The sequence below is a fragment of the Oenanthe melanoleuca genome, chromosome 9 (genome assembly GCF_029582105.1).
Source record: "Oenanthe melanoleuca isolate GR-GAL-2019-014 chromosome 9, OMel1.0, whole genome shotgun sequence".
NCBI lineage: Eukaryota > Metazoa > Chordata > Aves > Passeriformes > Muscicapidae > Oenanthe > Oenanthe melanoleuca.
Genome location: NC_079343.1, coordinates 5,618,067 through 5,632,088, shown reverse-complemented (window position 1 = coordinate 5,632,088; position 14,022 = coordinate 5,618,067). Strand labels below are relative to the sequence as shown.

Sequence of the window (14,022 nt, the reverse complement as noted above, 5' to 3'; positions counted from 1 at the left end):
CCTGGATCACATTCCTGCTGTCTGCGAGTCCCTTTGCCTCCATAATGCCTGCAGTGACTCAGTGAAATGCTTTTCCTGTGCTGTGCTGCTAAATGGTGCAGGCATGGAACATTGGTGTTTCTGCCTGTCACACTGCCCATGAGGGCTGTTGTTCAGGAGTTCCTTGACTTGCTTTCTGTAGCTTTGGTGATCCCTCAGGGTGTCTTGCAGTGTAGCTTCCATGCTGCTTTAGAGTGGCTTTGTCACTCTTGGTTCTTCTTGCCAGTTCCAGCATAGAATCAGCCTTGCTTCTACTCCTTCTCTCATTCATTTTATCCAGAGCTTGTTTATCCCACTCCTGTTCCTGTTTCCACTGTGTCCCCATTTTTCTACTCTCTGGGTTAGTTGCCCTTTCACACCTTGCTGATCTGTTTTTGCCAATGTCCTGCCCCTTCTACCAGACAGCTTCTCTCAGCTCCCTGCACAGAGCAGTGCCTCAGGGGGTGCCAGGGTGGGTGTGCAGGCTCTTTGGGCTGGAGCAGGTCAGAGGAAGGGGGACATGCACAGGCTGATGAACTGTACCACAGCCCTGTGCTTGTGCTGCTGGGACATGGCAATGAAGCTGCTCAGGGCATGTGAAAATCAGCCCTGCAGCACCAGGAGTGCCCCAGGGCCTGCTCCCTCTGCCAGCTGGGCTGTGGGCTCAGCAGTGACTGGGGTATGCTCTTCCAGCCTGCAGATGAGGGGTCTGGGGTGAGCCTGGGGATGAGGCACCCTGGCTGGGCAAGAGCATGGGGAAGTGGTGGGGCTGAGAGCTGGCTGGCCATGCTGTTCCCTTCAATGTTCCTCCATCTACTCTCCAGTCAGCTCCTGCAGCTCCTGAGTGTAGTTTCCATTTTTGACCCAGGCACACTAATTTATACTGATGTTGTTATCTATTGAGTTTTGCTAATTACTGATTTTTCTCATCAGTATGTGGGATTATTCTGCTGTTCCTGTGCATGTGCAACATTTTAAACTCTGCAATCATAGCTTCCATTTGCAGTTCCAATCCAGAGGAAAAAAAGACCTAAAAAGAATCAGAATGGTCATATCCTGTGATTCAACTGGAGCTTTGTATTTCTTCATACAGGATCCAGTTTATGGAAAAGGGAAACTTGGAGAAATTCAAGGGCTTATCCTGGGAATGCTGGACACTTTTAACTATGAACAAGTAAGTTCCCTGTGTTCCTGTTCTGCCCACCCTTGCATGCAGCAGTATTTTAGCTGCCTGGCCTACTCTCTCTCTCTTATTTGCCATTTCTGTCTGCAGGGCAAAGTCAGTGGACATGTGAGTGGCTTCTGTGTGATTGGGGGATGGGGAAGGGAGTTTAGTTTGCTCACGGGTTGCAAGTGAAGGGACTGACAGGTACATGGTGAACACCTCTGCAGCTCAGTTCTGTGTTAAATGTACCAGAAGGATAAAACATCTGCTTTTTCTGCAGCTCATTCTGCAGTTAGGGATTCAAAAGCACAAAGCTGATATGTTTGGTCTTTGTATGCAGTTTTAAATAACAGGTTTTTAAACTAGGCTGTTTTTACACTTCCAAGTGATAATGCTGCACTTCCTTTGTAGCCTGGTGGGATTTCCCTTTAATCTCAGTCCTGCTTTTCTCAGTCCAGTCTCAAATCCCAGGCAGTCTTCACGCTTCAGCAGTTTTCTGAAACACTTTTCCCCTTAAACAGGATGTACAGTGTTCCTCCAAGCCCCTTTCCCCCCTCATGTGGCAGTGCCATCCCAGCTGCTGCTGGGAGCAGGCCCCAGGTACCAGCAGCCAATGCAGAAACACAATGGGACATAGCTGTGCTGTGGAGGCTGAGCACCAGGAGCCTTTATCTGTGTTTGGGTTCTTGTAGAAGGTCTGGGCAGCTCCTGTCCCTGCCTGGCAGCTCTGGGACAGGCTGTGTGTCTGGATAGGATCCTCTGGTGCAGCCTTTTGCAGCTGCTGCTGTGAGGCACAGATGGATCAGGGAGTAGAGCCCCTGTGCCTGAGAGAAACTTGATGCTGGAAACTTGGGGTGGTTCTTTGGGCTCTTTGAAAATGAGCATCCATTGGGAAGGACAAGAAGATGAGCAGTTCAGGGGTGTTTTTAAAGGCTTTAATTGCCATAGTGCATTTGAGCTTTGATTTTTATTAGCACATTTCTCCTAAAATGAGGATATAAGCAGTAGCCTGCCTGGTAGAAGGGGAAAAAAAAAAAAGGAGGTTTGATGTGGAAGATGACAAAATGAGCCTGCCATGCCTCTCTTAATGCTCTTGGGCAAAAGTCAATAAAGGACTTGTCTATTTGAGAGTGCAGAGGAATTGCTCCATTAACATGGATGATGGATGATGAAAGGTGATGAAAGGATAAGTGTTTTGTGGTCAGTGGATAGAATGCATAGGAGGAGAAGTGATTTTATTGGGTTGTTTCTGCTCTTAGTGAGCTGCTAAGCTGCTTGTTCTAAAGAGCTGGTCAGCAGGGAGTTTCTGCAGTCTGGAGGTGACACTGACTTGCTCTGTGTGTTGTCTTCCACACAGACCCTTCTAGAGACAACCACGAGCCTTTTAAATCACGATCTCCACTGGTCCCTGTGTAACCTGAGAGCCTCTGTCACCAGAGGCCTTACCCCAAAGCAGGACTACTGCTGCATCTGTCTCCAGCAGTACAAAAGGAGGCAAGAAACTGCTGATGAAATCATTGTTTTCAGGTAAAGTTAAGGGATGGGGTTGCAGCTGTGATCATGTTGATAGCTTTAAAAGGGGAAACAAATCTACTGGTTGGCTTGCCTGAGTAATGATCTGTATTCCTGGAACACAACTCCCTGCTGCCTTGCACTGTGAGAGGGCTGGCTAATCACACCCATCAGAGCCTGCTTTGCATGCAGCCAGCTCTGCCTGGCTCAGAGGAATTGCCTTCCAGTTCTAAGAGCTGGCTGTCATTTTCTGTCCCCTCTCCCAGCAGTGTGCTTTGGGCACTGCACCACCCTGGGCTAATCTGTGTATTTGTACATCTGGGATCTGCCACAGCCCTGGCATCTCCCATGTCCTGTCTGTGCCCAGGTGTCTGTAAAATAAGGTGAAATCATTGTCACCTTGGTGTTACAGTCTGTAGCTGTATCAGCAAATGGGCATCCAGTGTTGATTCTGTGAGTCTGGAGATCAACAGGAGGGTGAGGATACACTGCTCATGTGCTGATTTCCAGATGCAGCCTTTTCCCACTGGCAGCCCCTTCTCTCCAGGGTGCAGAGCTCAGGAGGTGCTGCCCTGCTCCCAGCACTGCCTTCCTCTCTTCCCAGCTGTGGCCACTTGTACCACTCGCTGTGCCTGCTGAGTAAGGAGTGTGGGGTGGTCACCAAGGGCCTCATGAGGTGGATGTGCTACAAATGCAACTCGAGCAACAAGGGAGGGAAGCTGAGTGAGAACTTATCAGAGCTGAAAAAAGGGACTGCAGCATCCCTGGCACAGGTAAGTTTTGTGAGGTGGTTTCTTGTCAGGTAAACTTTCATCATCACTTCCTTCTCTGTATGTTTGTGCTTCCAGACAAGACTCTGATCAGTACCTGTCAAATACTCTCAGTAGCTAATTGGTCACTTTTCTGAATGCCAGTTTATTTTGGTGAGGATACAACTCTGGAAGTCATGGAAATTTGTTCATCTGAAAGGTCTAGGAGCTGGTGGGAGGGCTAGCTGGATGCTTGCAGCTGGTTGTCAATTCCTGTCAAATTGTTTTTAGGTGTGTTTTATATAAAAATTAGATTGATAACTGGCACATTCCTTGTGGCTGGATTGTGAAGCCTCTGTTCCACCTTCCTAGCAGATAATCTTGCTCTGGATAAAATATCTGAGATTGATTTGACTCACTAAGTGCTTGCACAGTATTTTTAAGATGCTTGACTATAACCAAGATTGATGCAGCTGGATTTGGGTGAGAGAACAGAGAATTAATTTGTTTTTATTGTCAGTATTTGTGCACTGAAAGTTTCATCATCCCTAATTCAAACTGAAGTACAGCCTCAAGTATGCATAGAGCTGTCTTCCCTGGGCTGGTGGTTTGTTGGGTTCTCTTAGGGGATGTTGCATGTGGGCAGCTGAGTTCTGCTGCTCCACATTCCACTGGCCCCTGGGTGAGGGTTTGTTCCCAGCTGCCTTGGGGTACTTTGTGCATTTGTCTCTGTACAGATGTGCACTCCCAAATAACTCAGTCTTGGAGTATGTTTTTATAGTAGTACTTTAATTTTGTTCTAGCAGATTATTTCAATTCCTGCCAAACCCATCCCAGTCAAAACTCCTGGCTAAGGGACTTAGTCAGCTGCTGCACTTACAGGAGAGGCTTCCTGCTGGGGGGAGATGTGGGGAAAGGCAGTCTTGCAGGCCTGTGTGGAGCACCATGCAGTCTCTGCAGTCAGGCTGTGTTAGTCTTTGATTTGGTGACAGCAGCAAAGCTTTCCCAGGAGCTTGGATATCGAGTGTGGTCCAACCAGGCTGAGCAGTGTGTGTGTCCTGTCCTGCTGCAGTGGGATGTGGGCACTGTAAGGCTGGGAAAGTTCAGCAGTCCCACATCTCACTCTATGCACTCCTGCCCTAAGGGAGTGGGCATAAATGGGGGTGACAGGCTGGGGTGTAGTTTAAAAACTAAAGGCAGAATTAACTACTAAAACTGCAGTCAGCATTCAAGTGCCTGACGCTTGATTCTGGTGCTTTATAATTGGGTTATCCCTGGGTTTCTGTTGGAAAGTCAGTAAGGGAGCCCCTGTGGCTCCCCTTTGACAGCAGTCTGACTTACCCTGTAGAGAAAGAAGGGAAAATGCTCCAAATGCCATGGCAGTGATTGAGGTAGGGAGGAAAAGATGTTTCCTTTTATTTAACTGATGAAAATGAAAGGCTGGCTGGGACTCAGGGCCTAAAGGGAAATGTGGCGAGACTGGATGGGGAAGGAGACTTTACAGCATGGATCATCTAGTGCTAGCTGGGAAGTGTCCATCCCAGGCCATCTCAGTGCAGGATGGTGTCCTGCTGCTACTGCTTCCCTGCTGCCATCACGTGCTCTTGGCAGGGAAGTCATGTCTTCCTGCTCCACGCACACAGCCCGGCCCAGCTCCAGCTCCAGCACTGCTCAGGCCCTCAGCTCCTCCTCCCTGTGTCCCAGATCCTTTCCAAGTCTGTGATATTCCTCACATATCTCAATTACAATATTTAACTGTTGTACTTGCATGTGATCAAACTGTTGCACAGTCACGCCTTAAAAAAGCTGAGTATTTTTAGACTTGGCAATAGACTGGAGAATCTCCAGCTCCTGCAGGGAATTTGTTTGCTGAACAGTCACTGCTCAGCAGCATTAATTAACCCTGGGAGGTAATGATTCCTCTGTCCTGCTGTGGGCTGAGTTACAGAGTAGATTTTCTGTGCTGGGGCAATACTGGGAACGCAAACTGGGTGATATGGGGCTTCTTTGTGTCCTCTCTTGACTCTGCTGGCCCCAGCCAGACCCAGAGCTCTGAGCTGGACAAGCTGCTCTGGCTCCACAGCTGGTGTTTGTGAGCAGGAAATCCTGAGTGAGGTCCTGCTAACAGCATTGTGTTTCCAGCCCTGCCCTCTCCAGAGTCAGGTCTGGAGCTTCCAAGCCCTTCTGCACAGAGATCTGTGGGGAGGGTGTTTCCCTGTAGCCCCTTTGAAAACCATGAAAACTTAGTTCCTCTCTTTGCAAAATCTAATATGGTGATCATCAGTTGAGGTATTTATTTTTTTAGGAAGCCTTGAATTAGGAGTCATACTGAGAAATGCCACTGAGCATCTGGAGTGCATTTCACAGCACTAATTCTGCCCTGCCCAGGCAAAGGCTGTCAGTTTGAATTGTGCAGTGTGGCTGAGATGTGCATGTGAAACGACAGCCCAACAGACAGTGCTTCCCCTGCCCTGTGCTCTGGGTGTGATGCTGGGGCCATTCCCTGCAACTGGGGAGGTGGAGGGAGAGATGCCACAAGCCAGCACTGACCTGTTGTGGGATCAGTAACCACGCAGATTTCAGTGGAACCTGGCTGGGATGAGGGCTTGGCACACTCTGCCCCATCCAAGGGGGGCAGAAAGAAGGGCACAGGGCATTTTCTTTCCTCTGATTCTGCTGCCAAAAGTTTGTGCTTTCTGTGTTACCCCTGAGCCTCACTGATTTCCCAAGGGTAATCCTCTGGGGCTGGATGATCATCTGTCCTACCCTCCCTACCTTGGAGCATACCCTAAATGAGAGTTAAAAGAAATGGGAGCTTGTTTTTCTGGTGGGTCTCTAATCCAGTTGCAAAGCCGTGTGTGTGTTGTGGTGGGTGGAGCTCACTGAGGCGTGGGGGGTGAGGGCTCAGCAGCTGGGCCACTGCCTGTGTCCCTGCAGGAAAGGTTCCGGGTATCTCACTCACTGATTCCCAAAACTCATTTGCTTCTTTTCAATGAGCAAATGTTTTCTGTTTATTCTGCCAGCCTATGTTCTGGGGATCAGGGAGAGGCAGAGCCTTGGCTCCTGGGCCATAAGCCCTGCCATGAGCCCCTGAGCTGCCATGCTCTGGTTATTCTGTGTCCGAGGAGTTCTGAGCGTGCTGTTGTTGGAGCTGTCCAGATGGCAGATATGTTTTATTCAGGAGTTTAATCCTGTCAAGTCACGCCAGGACGGACAATGGACTTGATCCATAGTTAATCTAGTTTGTCAGACTCTACCTTTGGGCTCTGTCCTGCAGTTTTCTTATGTCCCTCCCTGTGACAGCCTTCCAGAGCCTTGGATACAACTCTGGTGTGTGTGAGACTGGTACCATATCCCTCATGTGACCTTAAAGATCCCTCTGTACCATTTGCTTTCTGTTGGGTAACAGTGAAGGTTTAGGCTGGGTTTTTTCACCAAAACTTACTTTAGAGCCTGACAGATGTTACATGACTTTCATTCATCAGGAGGCAGAGCCAGTGTTAGGGTTTTCAGGGTAACAGTGACCATCAGGTATTAACTTGTCTTCAGCAATATAAAAAACCTCTGAGGGGGTTTTTAACTTTGAAAATATCCAGGTGAAATCCCCCAGTAACACCATTGAGATAATTAGTGTTTACACAGTTACAAGAATGGATATTCTCTCCTCTGTGGAGAATGTTCCCATGTACAAATTAACTGAGCAAACATCCAGTCCTTTGGCTTTGGAGGTGGACTCCTTCACTTCAGCAGTGCACAGGAGATCCATATGAGGAAGGAACTGGAGGCACAGAACATCTCTGATTGCTTGTAATGGAAACAAAAGTGATCTAGTAAGAAGAATACTGAGTGCAGGTGTTGTCATGAGCTGGTAAAGGACTGGCACCAAAGCTAAAACTGCAAACAAAACAAATAGAAAAAGACTGATTTGAAAGCCAGAATTATCCTGTAGCAGCTTTAAAATCAAAATTAACTCTTCTTGAGCTTCTCATGCTGGAGGAGTTGAGTGAATTTTGTTGTTTTGTGGGGGTTTTTGGAGAGATATCAGAGCGAATTGTAATTATGTCCCCTGGCCTTCCGTCAGAGCAATCTGCAGCCTGGCAGAATGCTCCTTCCATTTCCTACAATCCAGAGTCTGGCTCTGTGGGGTCTGTGATCTGCTGGCAGGGGTCAGGGACAGCTGATTCCAAACTACCTGGAGTCAGGAGCAGTGAGATCAGGATTACCTGGGAAAGGCTCATGGCCTGGTTAAGAGCAAAGATGGCAAAATTGCAGTGGTTAATCTCAGTTTGACTTTACATCTCAATTTCTAAGAAACGGTTCCTACAGTCTGATGAAAATTTCCTCACTTTTAATAAAACATTCTAGTCTGGGAGGATGTGTAGAACAGACTCATTGAAAGCAGTGGCAGCTGCTGGGCTGCAACAACCTGTGGATGTTGCTATAAACTGCAGCAGTCCCTATTGGCAGTGGTTCCATGAGCTGAGCTGATGCCCCACAGCCCAGGATGTGTCCATCAGGATCCAGCACAGCACCAGGGAAGGGCAGGAGGTCCCTCTGCCTTCACAGAGGGGCCTGGGAGCAGGGACATGTTCCAGGGGAGCTGTTGCTTGAGCTGGGCTGGCTCCTGCTGCTGCTGGAGGGAGGATGGCTGTTCCCTCTGTGCTTCTAAGCTGAGAAATAACCAACTGGCCAGAGGCTAAGGGTGCAGCTGACTCCTGCCTTTGATGTTCCTCTGAAGGAGGGGAGCGAAATAAAGGCAAGCCAAGGCTTTGACTGTTTGTGGTCCCTTGATGGGAGGGTAGGAGAGGACTGTGCCAGTGGTGCTGGCTGAAGCTGAGGGTGCAGTAGCTGTTCTGGACAGTGCCTTTCAGGAAAGCAGGGATGCATCAGTGTCTGGTCAATCCCATCAGTCAGAAGCTGCATTTGCCATGACCCCCTCACAGCCTGAGGCTGTGGCACTTGTGTGGTCTTGTGTGTGACTTGGGCAGCTGCAGCTGAGCTCCTGGGTCCAGAGCTGGGCTGGGCACGTTCTCAACAGCAGTGCCAGGCTGCTCCCAGGGGTCAGGAGGGATGAAGGGGGCAGGAAACAGAGGTGTTCCCGTGGGTTTTCTGTAAGGTTTGGGGTTGCATTACTGATTAGCCTCTGGCAGGAGAGGTCACTAACCCTTACACCAATTAGGATTTCTTCCCTCTCCTGTGTACCTTTTACACAGGACTTGAGGGAACAGCTGGAGCTGAGTCAGGGTAGGGTTAGGCTGGATATCAGGAAAAGGTTCTTCCCCAGAGGGTGCTGGGGCACTGAACAGGCTCCACAGGTAATGGGCACAGCCCCAAGGCTGCCAGAGCTCTAAGAACATTCAGCATTCAATGCTCTCATGTTGGGGTGTCTGTGCAGGACCAGGGGTTGGATTTGATGATCCTTGTGGATTCCTTCAACTTGGGACATTGTGTGACTGCCTTCCCTTTCTCTCCCCAACTCCTGCCCTTGAGAGAACACTGCACCTCCTCAGCCTTCTGTGCTTGGCCCTGTGGGGTCTGTTCAACAGCCTCTTGGCTCATTTCTAGAAAAAGAATTCTCTGCATGAGGCCTGTGAACTCTCAGATGCAGGTGCTGAGCTCAGCCCAAGCACAGGCCTATTGGGCATCATCTTTCACATTTAATCCATGTGCTGCCATGCTTCCCTCAGAGCTTGCTGGATGACAAATGAACCCTGTCTGCTGGGCCATGGTGTCCAGTGAGAATGTGTGGGGGTTGTTTGTCTCATTAACTCTGAGCAGTGTTATTGCTCCTTTGGCTGAAGGCATCAGTGGAAGTCCAAGGGAATATCCTAGCAGCACCTGGTGTAGGCAGGAGCAGCTCCCCAGAGCATGAGTGGGAGTACAGGGATGTGCCTATGTGCTTCCCTGTCTGACACAGACAGTGCCCTCCTCTCCTGTCACTGCAGTCTCACGTGGCTGCAGCAGTGACTCTGTCAGAGCTCAAACAGACCTGTGCTCTCCCAGGCCCTGAGTGGGAGGTTTGCTCCTCCAGTTCAGCCAAGTTCAGCTGGAAATAGGAGACGTGTGCCTTTCCCCTGGTGCTGCCGAGGAGGGAGCGGCCAGGCTGTGTGACAGACGGGCTGTGCTGGGAAGCTGCTCTGCCCTGGGTGCTCGGGCTGACCCGGTGTCCTGACTGCCTCTGACAGGGAGCAGGCAGGGCTCACCTGCTGCCAGACATTGGCCCGCCCTGTGTGCTACCACAGGAGAGTTTCTGGAGGCTCTGGGGCTGTCCCAGGGCAGGTTTGCCCAGCACCTGCCAAGCTGTCCCCTGTGCAGCCGTGGGCTGGGCTGTGCCTGTCCCAGAGTCTCGCTTGGCAGGGGCTCTGCAGAGCTTGGCAGCAGCAGCAGAACACTGCTGTTCTCAGAGGGGTGTCCTGAGGTTTCCCTGAAGTTCCTTAAGAGCTCTGTAATGTCACTGTCATTGTAGTGACTTTGGGTCACAGCCTGCCTTGCTCGCTCTCAGGTTCCTGGGAGCACCCTAAGAACAGCAGGCTCTTCTGACAGAAGAGAGGCAGATTTACTTAGTTTAACATTAATTTGCTGTGTTCTCCTTAAAGCCCTGAAGTTGAGTACCTGTTTGTAAGGCTGATGAGCCATGGTGAAGCAGGGGACAAAGGCCAAGGGTGGGCTTGGTGTCCACTGCCTGTGGGCTCAGCTCTGTTGATGGGAATGTGGAGGAGGTTGCCTTTGTTCCTAGGAATCCCAAACCCTTCCTCAGGACTTCTGCTGCTTCTCTGTATTAAGGGAGCAGCCCCCTGGGGTAGTGGTGCTCTGAAGCTCCAGCTGATGAAGCAATACCTTGTGTGGAAGGAATGGCTAAGGGGCTGCTCTGGTATGGGTCTCTTGGTGTGGCTCTGTGCCTCTGCTCAAACTGTTGGGATCTGCTTTGCTTAAGCACTGGCTGATGATGGAATTTGTAGCTGTTAAATTAAAGATAATTGCAAGCTTGGGAGAGCTGTGTGGTGACTACCAGAGGGGGTGGAATATGTGCAAGAAAAACATGCAATAGAGATTAGCATTAGTGGTGGGATCTGGGAGAGCTGGAAAATGAAAAAAAGCCTTTTTTCCTTCCTCCTGGCTGAGATCTTCAGGGGATAAATTGCCTCTCTGGGGTTCTGTGTCTTGTCTGAGGCCTTTCTGAGGGGGTGTGGGGATGTGGCTGGAAATGGGTTGGAGGTGCTGAAGGGTCCATCTCGGAGCTGGCCAGCCCTGCAGACAGAAGCTGTGCTGTGGGGTGAGCCCAGTGCCTTCCGCTGACACCTGAGTGCTGCTGCTGGACCCTGGGAGCTTCCCGTGGCTCCTGAAGGGAAACATGCCTTTAGTGACACGGTTGAAAAAGGAAAAGGCCTGACAGCAGTTGTTTCCATGACAACAGAAAGAATTGCCTGCAATATTTCAGCTCATCAGCCTGGGAACAGCCTGATTGATAGTTATGTACGCATGGTAGGGAGAGAGCAGGAGAGGGGAGGCCAATTATATGGCATTTTCCTTGTCCTTGAGTGCTTGTGGCCACAGCAACTGTGGAGGGCACTTTTTCCTTGCTTTTTGTGTTTTCCAAGTGAGGATGACCTGTGTGTCCCTGGGAAGCACTGGTACAACCTGCTGGCTGTGTCCCTGCCCCTCCCTGTCCCAGGCTCAAAGCCTATGCCAGGTGTGCAGGGAATGGGGACATCTGGCTCCCTGACTGGCAAATAGTTACTTACACTACAGAGAACATCCTGGAAGAGGAGAGAGTTTGGCAAGTGTTTCCAGCATAAGTGATCCGCTCTCGGGACTTTCCTCTCTTCCCAGACTAATGACCAAAGGCAAGAGGTGTGTGGTTTTTGGGATGGTCTCAGAACCATCCAGGCTTCAGGAAACCCATGGGGAGCTCAGTGCATTTCCCATTGCCAAAGAGGTTAAAATTAAGCAGCTTCAGTCTACCCACTGGCAGGATTGTAGCATTTTTGGTTAGAAACCCCTGGGAAATGTATTTTGGAGAAAGTTATTTGAATGTTCCCTTAAAAATAGATCCCCAGAGACAACAGATGCCAGCCTGCTGCTCATGAGGGAGGCTGTGCTCTGGCTCCTTTTGGGGTTTCTTGATGATGCTTCTGCTTTGCAATATGAGCAGAAATATTCAAAATAGAAACGCTGTGGTGTGATAAATGGAACAAACCTACAAGAATCTGTGATGCTTTGTCATCTCTCCCTGGAACGTGTAAATGGTGCCATTTACAGCAGTTGGAGTGTGTGCAGCCCTCTCTGCCTTAGTGCTCTTGGTGCATCTCTGGGCCCTCTGTTTGCCCTCACCTGCAGCTGCCTCTCACTGCTGGAGGACACTTGGCCTTGTGCCCCACAGCTGGGCAGGGCCATGGTCTCAGGGATGTGGCTGCCAATGCTGTAAGACTCACCTTGCTTCCCCCTTTCCTTGCCACCCCTCATTTCCCAGCTTTCTGTCTGTAACACCCCACTGGAGGGCAGGAGCTGGGACCTCATGATGCCATTGTAGAACACCAACAGTTGTTAACAGTCATTGGCTGAGGTGGGGTAGCAGGCACACACAGCCTGTTCCTCTCTGTGTTCTTGTGCTGTGGGGCCAGGACATGGGACAGGGCTGGGGGAAGCTGCTGCAGCCACCTCGGAAAGAGCCTGGAGAGGCTGCTTGGCCACAGACGCCCATTACTTCTCTTCTCAGCTGGCTGTGAGCGGGTTTTCCCATGCCTTTTTTCCTTCCTCAGAGGTATCCCAGTACTGTCAGTCTGTGCCATCAGGGACAGAGCCTGGGCAATAACTCACTGTAGGTGCAGGGGTGTGTAACTGCCGCTTGGGCAAGAGAAGGACTAATTTTTTTCCCCCAAAACCTGGGGTGTACTTCATGCCAAGGGAAAGATGGCTTAAAAGACTTCCCTAACAGGTTGTGGACTGACTGCTCCCAGCCCAGGAATTAATTTCTGTGAGTAGGAACTGAAAGCCTGCTCTGTGTGGTTTCTCTAACTTTCTTTTCCTTCTCAGACGAGTTCAGAGTCTGTGTTGGATCCTCAGCAAATCCAAGCTTTTGACCAGCTCTGCCGACTCAACCGAGGCACATCCCGAGTACGTACCCCCTGTTTTCCTTCTGCTGTTAAACTTGTGATGGGCACTGTTCACCTTGCCGAGCCAGACATTGGCACTGGCAAGTGAGGGCTCTGGTTTTTCTCTTTGGGTTTGGTCTAGTGCTGGCACTTGGCTGTGGCACACTGCAAGGCAGCCATGCTGGGGAAGTCACTGGCATGAGGAATGCCTCTGGCTTTGGGGCTGGGCCTGATAAGTGTCCTTGGGATTATCCTTTGTGATTTGTGACTCAGCTCCCCTCTAGACACTGTAGTTCCTGCAGTCACTCATAACTTTCCCTCCTCCTATGCCCCTGCTTGTCCCAAGGAAAGTGCAGCTCCCTCTGTCCCTGGCATTGTCCTTGTGCCTCCTGCCTGTTGTGGCTGTTGTTGTTGGCACTTTTAGTTCTTTCTGTTTTTCTTTTTCAATTATGTGACTTCAAAGCAATCTAAAGACCCTTGTAGAGTTGTTCAGTTGAAGACCTGCACGGAGCTCCGTAGGGTCCCTCCATGGCATGCATGGCCTTGGCTTTACCTGTGTTAAGGCTTCTCTCTCTGCAGCAGGGACACAGTGGGCCCTGGGCTCTCTGTGCCCTGCAGGAGTGTTCCCAGGGTGACCAGGGCGTTTCCTTGCAGCTGGCTCTCCTGACGGAGCTGGCGCGCGGGGACAAGCACGGGCTGCTCAGCGTTTCCCACGGGGACCCGGCCACCAGCAGCGTCTTCCAGAACGAGAACTTCCAGCTGCACCTGACGCCCCCTCCGCTGGCTGAAGAATAGCACTCCTGCCCTGGCTGGGCCACAGCTGCTCCCAGGACGTGGTGCTAGGAAGCCTTCCCACCACAACACGGGATTTTTCCCCACAGCACCCTTCCCAGACCCCTCTGTGCTGACCCTCACTGGGTGCTGGTGGGTCATAGCTGGGTGATGCCCCAGCTCTGCTTTGGCAGTCGTGGGGCAGCTGGGCTGGAAGCTGGAACTCTGGGACAAACCCCAGCATGCTGAGGCACAGGGGGGCAGCCTGTGCTGACCCAAGGGCTTGTGGCAGCAGCAGGAACTTTTCCAAGTAACCAAATCAGCTCTGCCTGCTGGAGGAGCCTGTCCTGTGCCCAGAGGCCCTTTGTCCCTGTGCTGTGCTGGTTCTGTGGCTGGGGGCCACACCTGAGTTCCGTGTTCTGCTAAAAGCAGCTGTTCTGGCAAGGCCTGGCCCTGCTGTCTCATGGTAGTAGCTGTGGGGTCTGAGGGCACAGAATGGGTAAATCCAGAGAAAGCTTAAGAATGTAGGAAATGACACCTGTGTGAGCAAACTGACCTGCACGTACTGTGTTCTACCAATCCATTAAAGATGCCCTTAGTTGAACTTCCCTGTGTGACTTCTGCACTTCTGAGTCGGCTGCTGCTAAGAGAAAGATACATCTTGTGCCTGAGAGTGAAGCTCAAACCTCCCCTCTCACCTGGTTGTACCTGTGTG

At 50.7% G+C, this 14,022-nt stretch overlaps 1 protein-coding gene across 2 annotated transcripts in view; it reads left to right on the top strand.

Moving 5' to 3' along the window:
* VPS8 (VPS8 subunit of CORVET complex) overlaps positions 1–13,911 on the top strand; it is a 66,036-nt gene extending 52,125 nt beyond the window's left edge. For both annotated transcript variants that reach the window (XM_056498298.1, XM_056498297.1), the window contains exons 41-45: positions 1,112–1,192; positions 2,541–2,710; positions 3,300–3,468; positions 12,478–12,558; positions 13,191–13,911. In XM_056498298.1, the coding sequence (XP_056354273.1) occupies positions 1,112–1,192; positions 2,541–2,710; positions 3,300–3,468; positions 12,478–12,558; positions 13,191–13,331 (642 nt within the window). In that variant the 3' untranslated portion in view covers positions 13,332–13,911. The remainder of the gene's footprint in view (positions 1–1,111; positions 1,193–2,540; positions 2,711–3,299; positions 3,469–12,477; positions 12,559–13,190) is intronic.
* Positions 13,912–14,022: the final 111 nt, after the last annotated feature.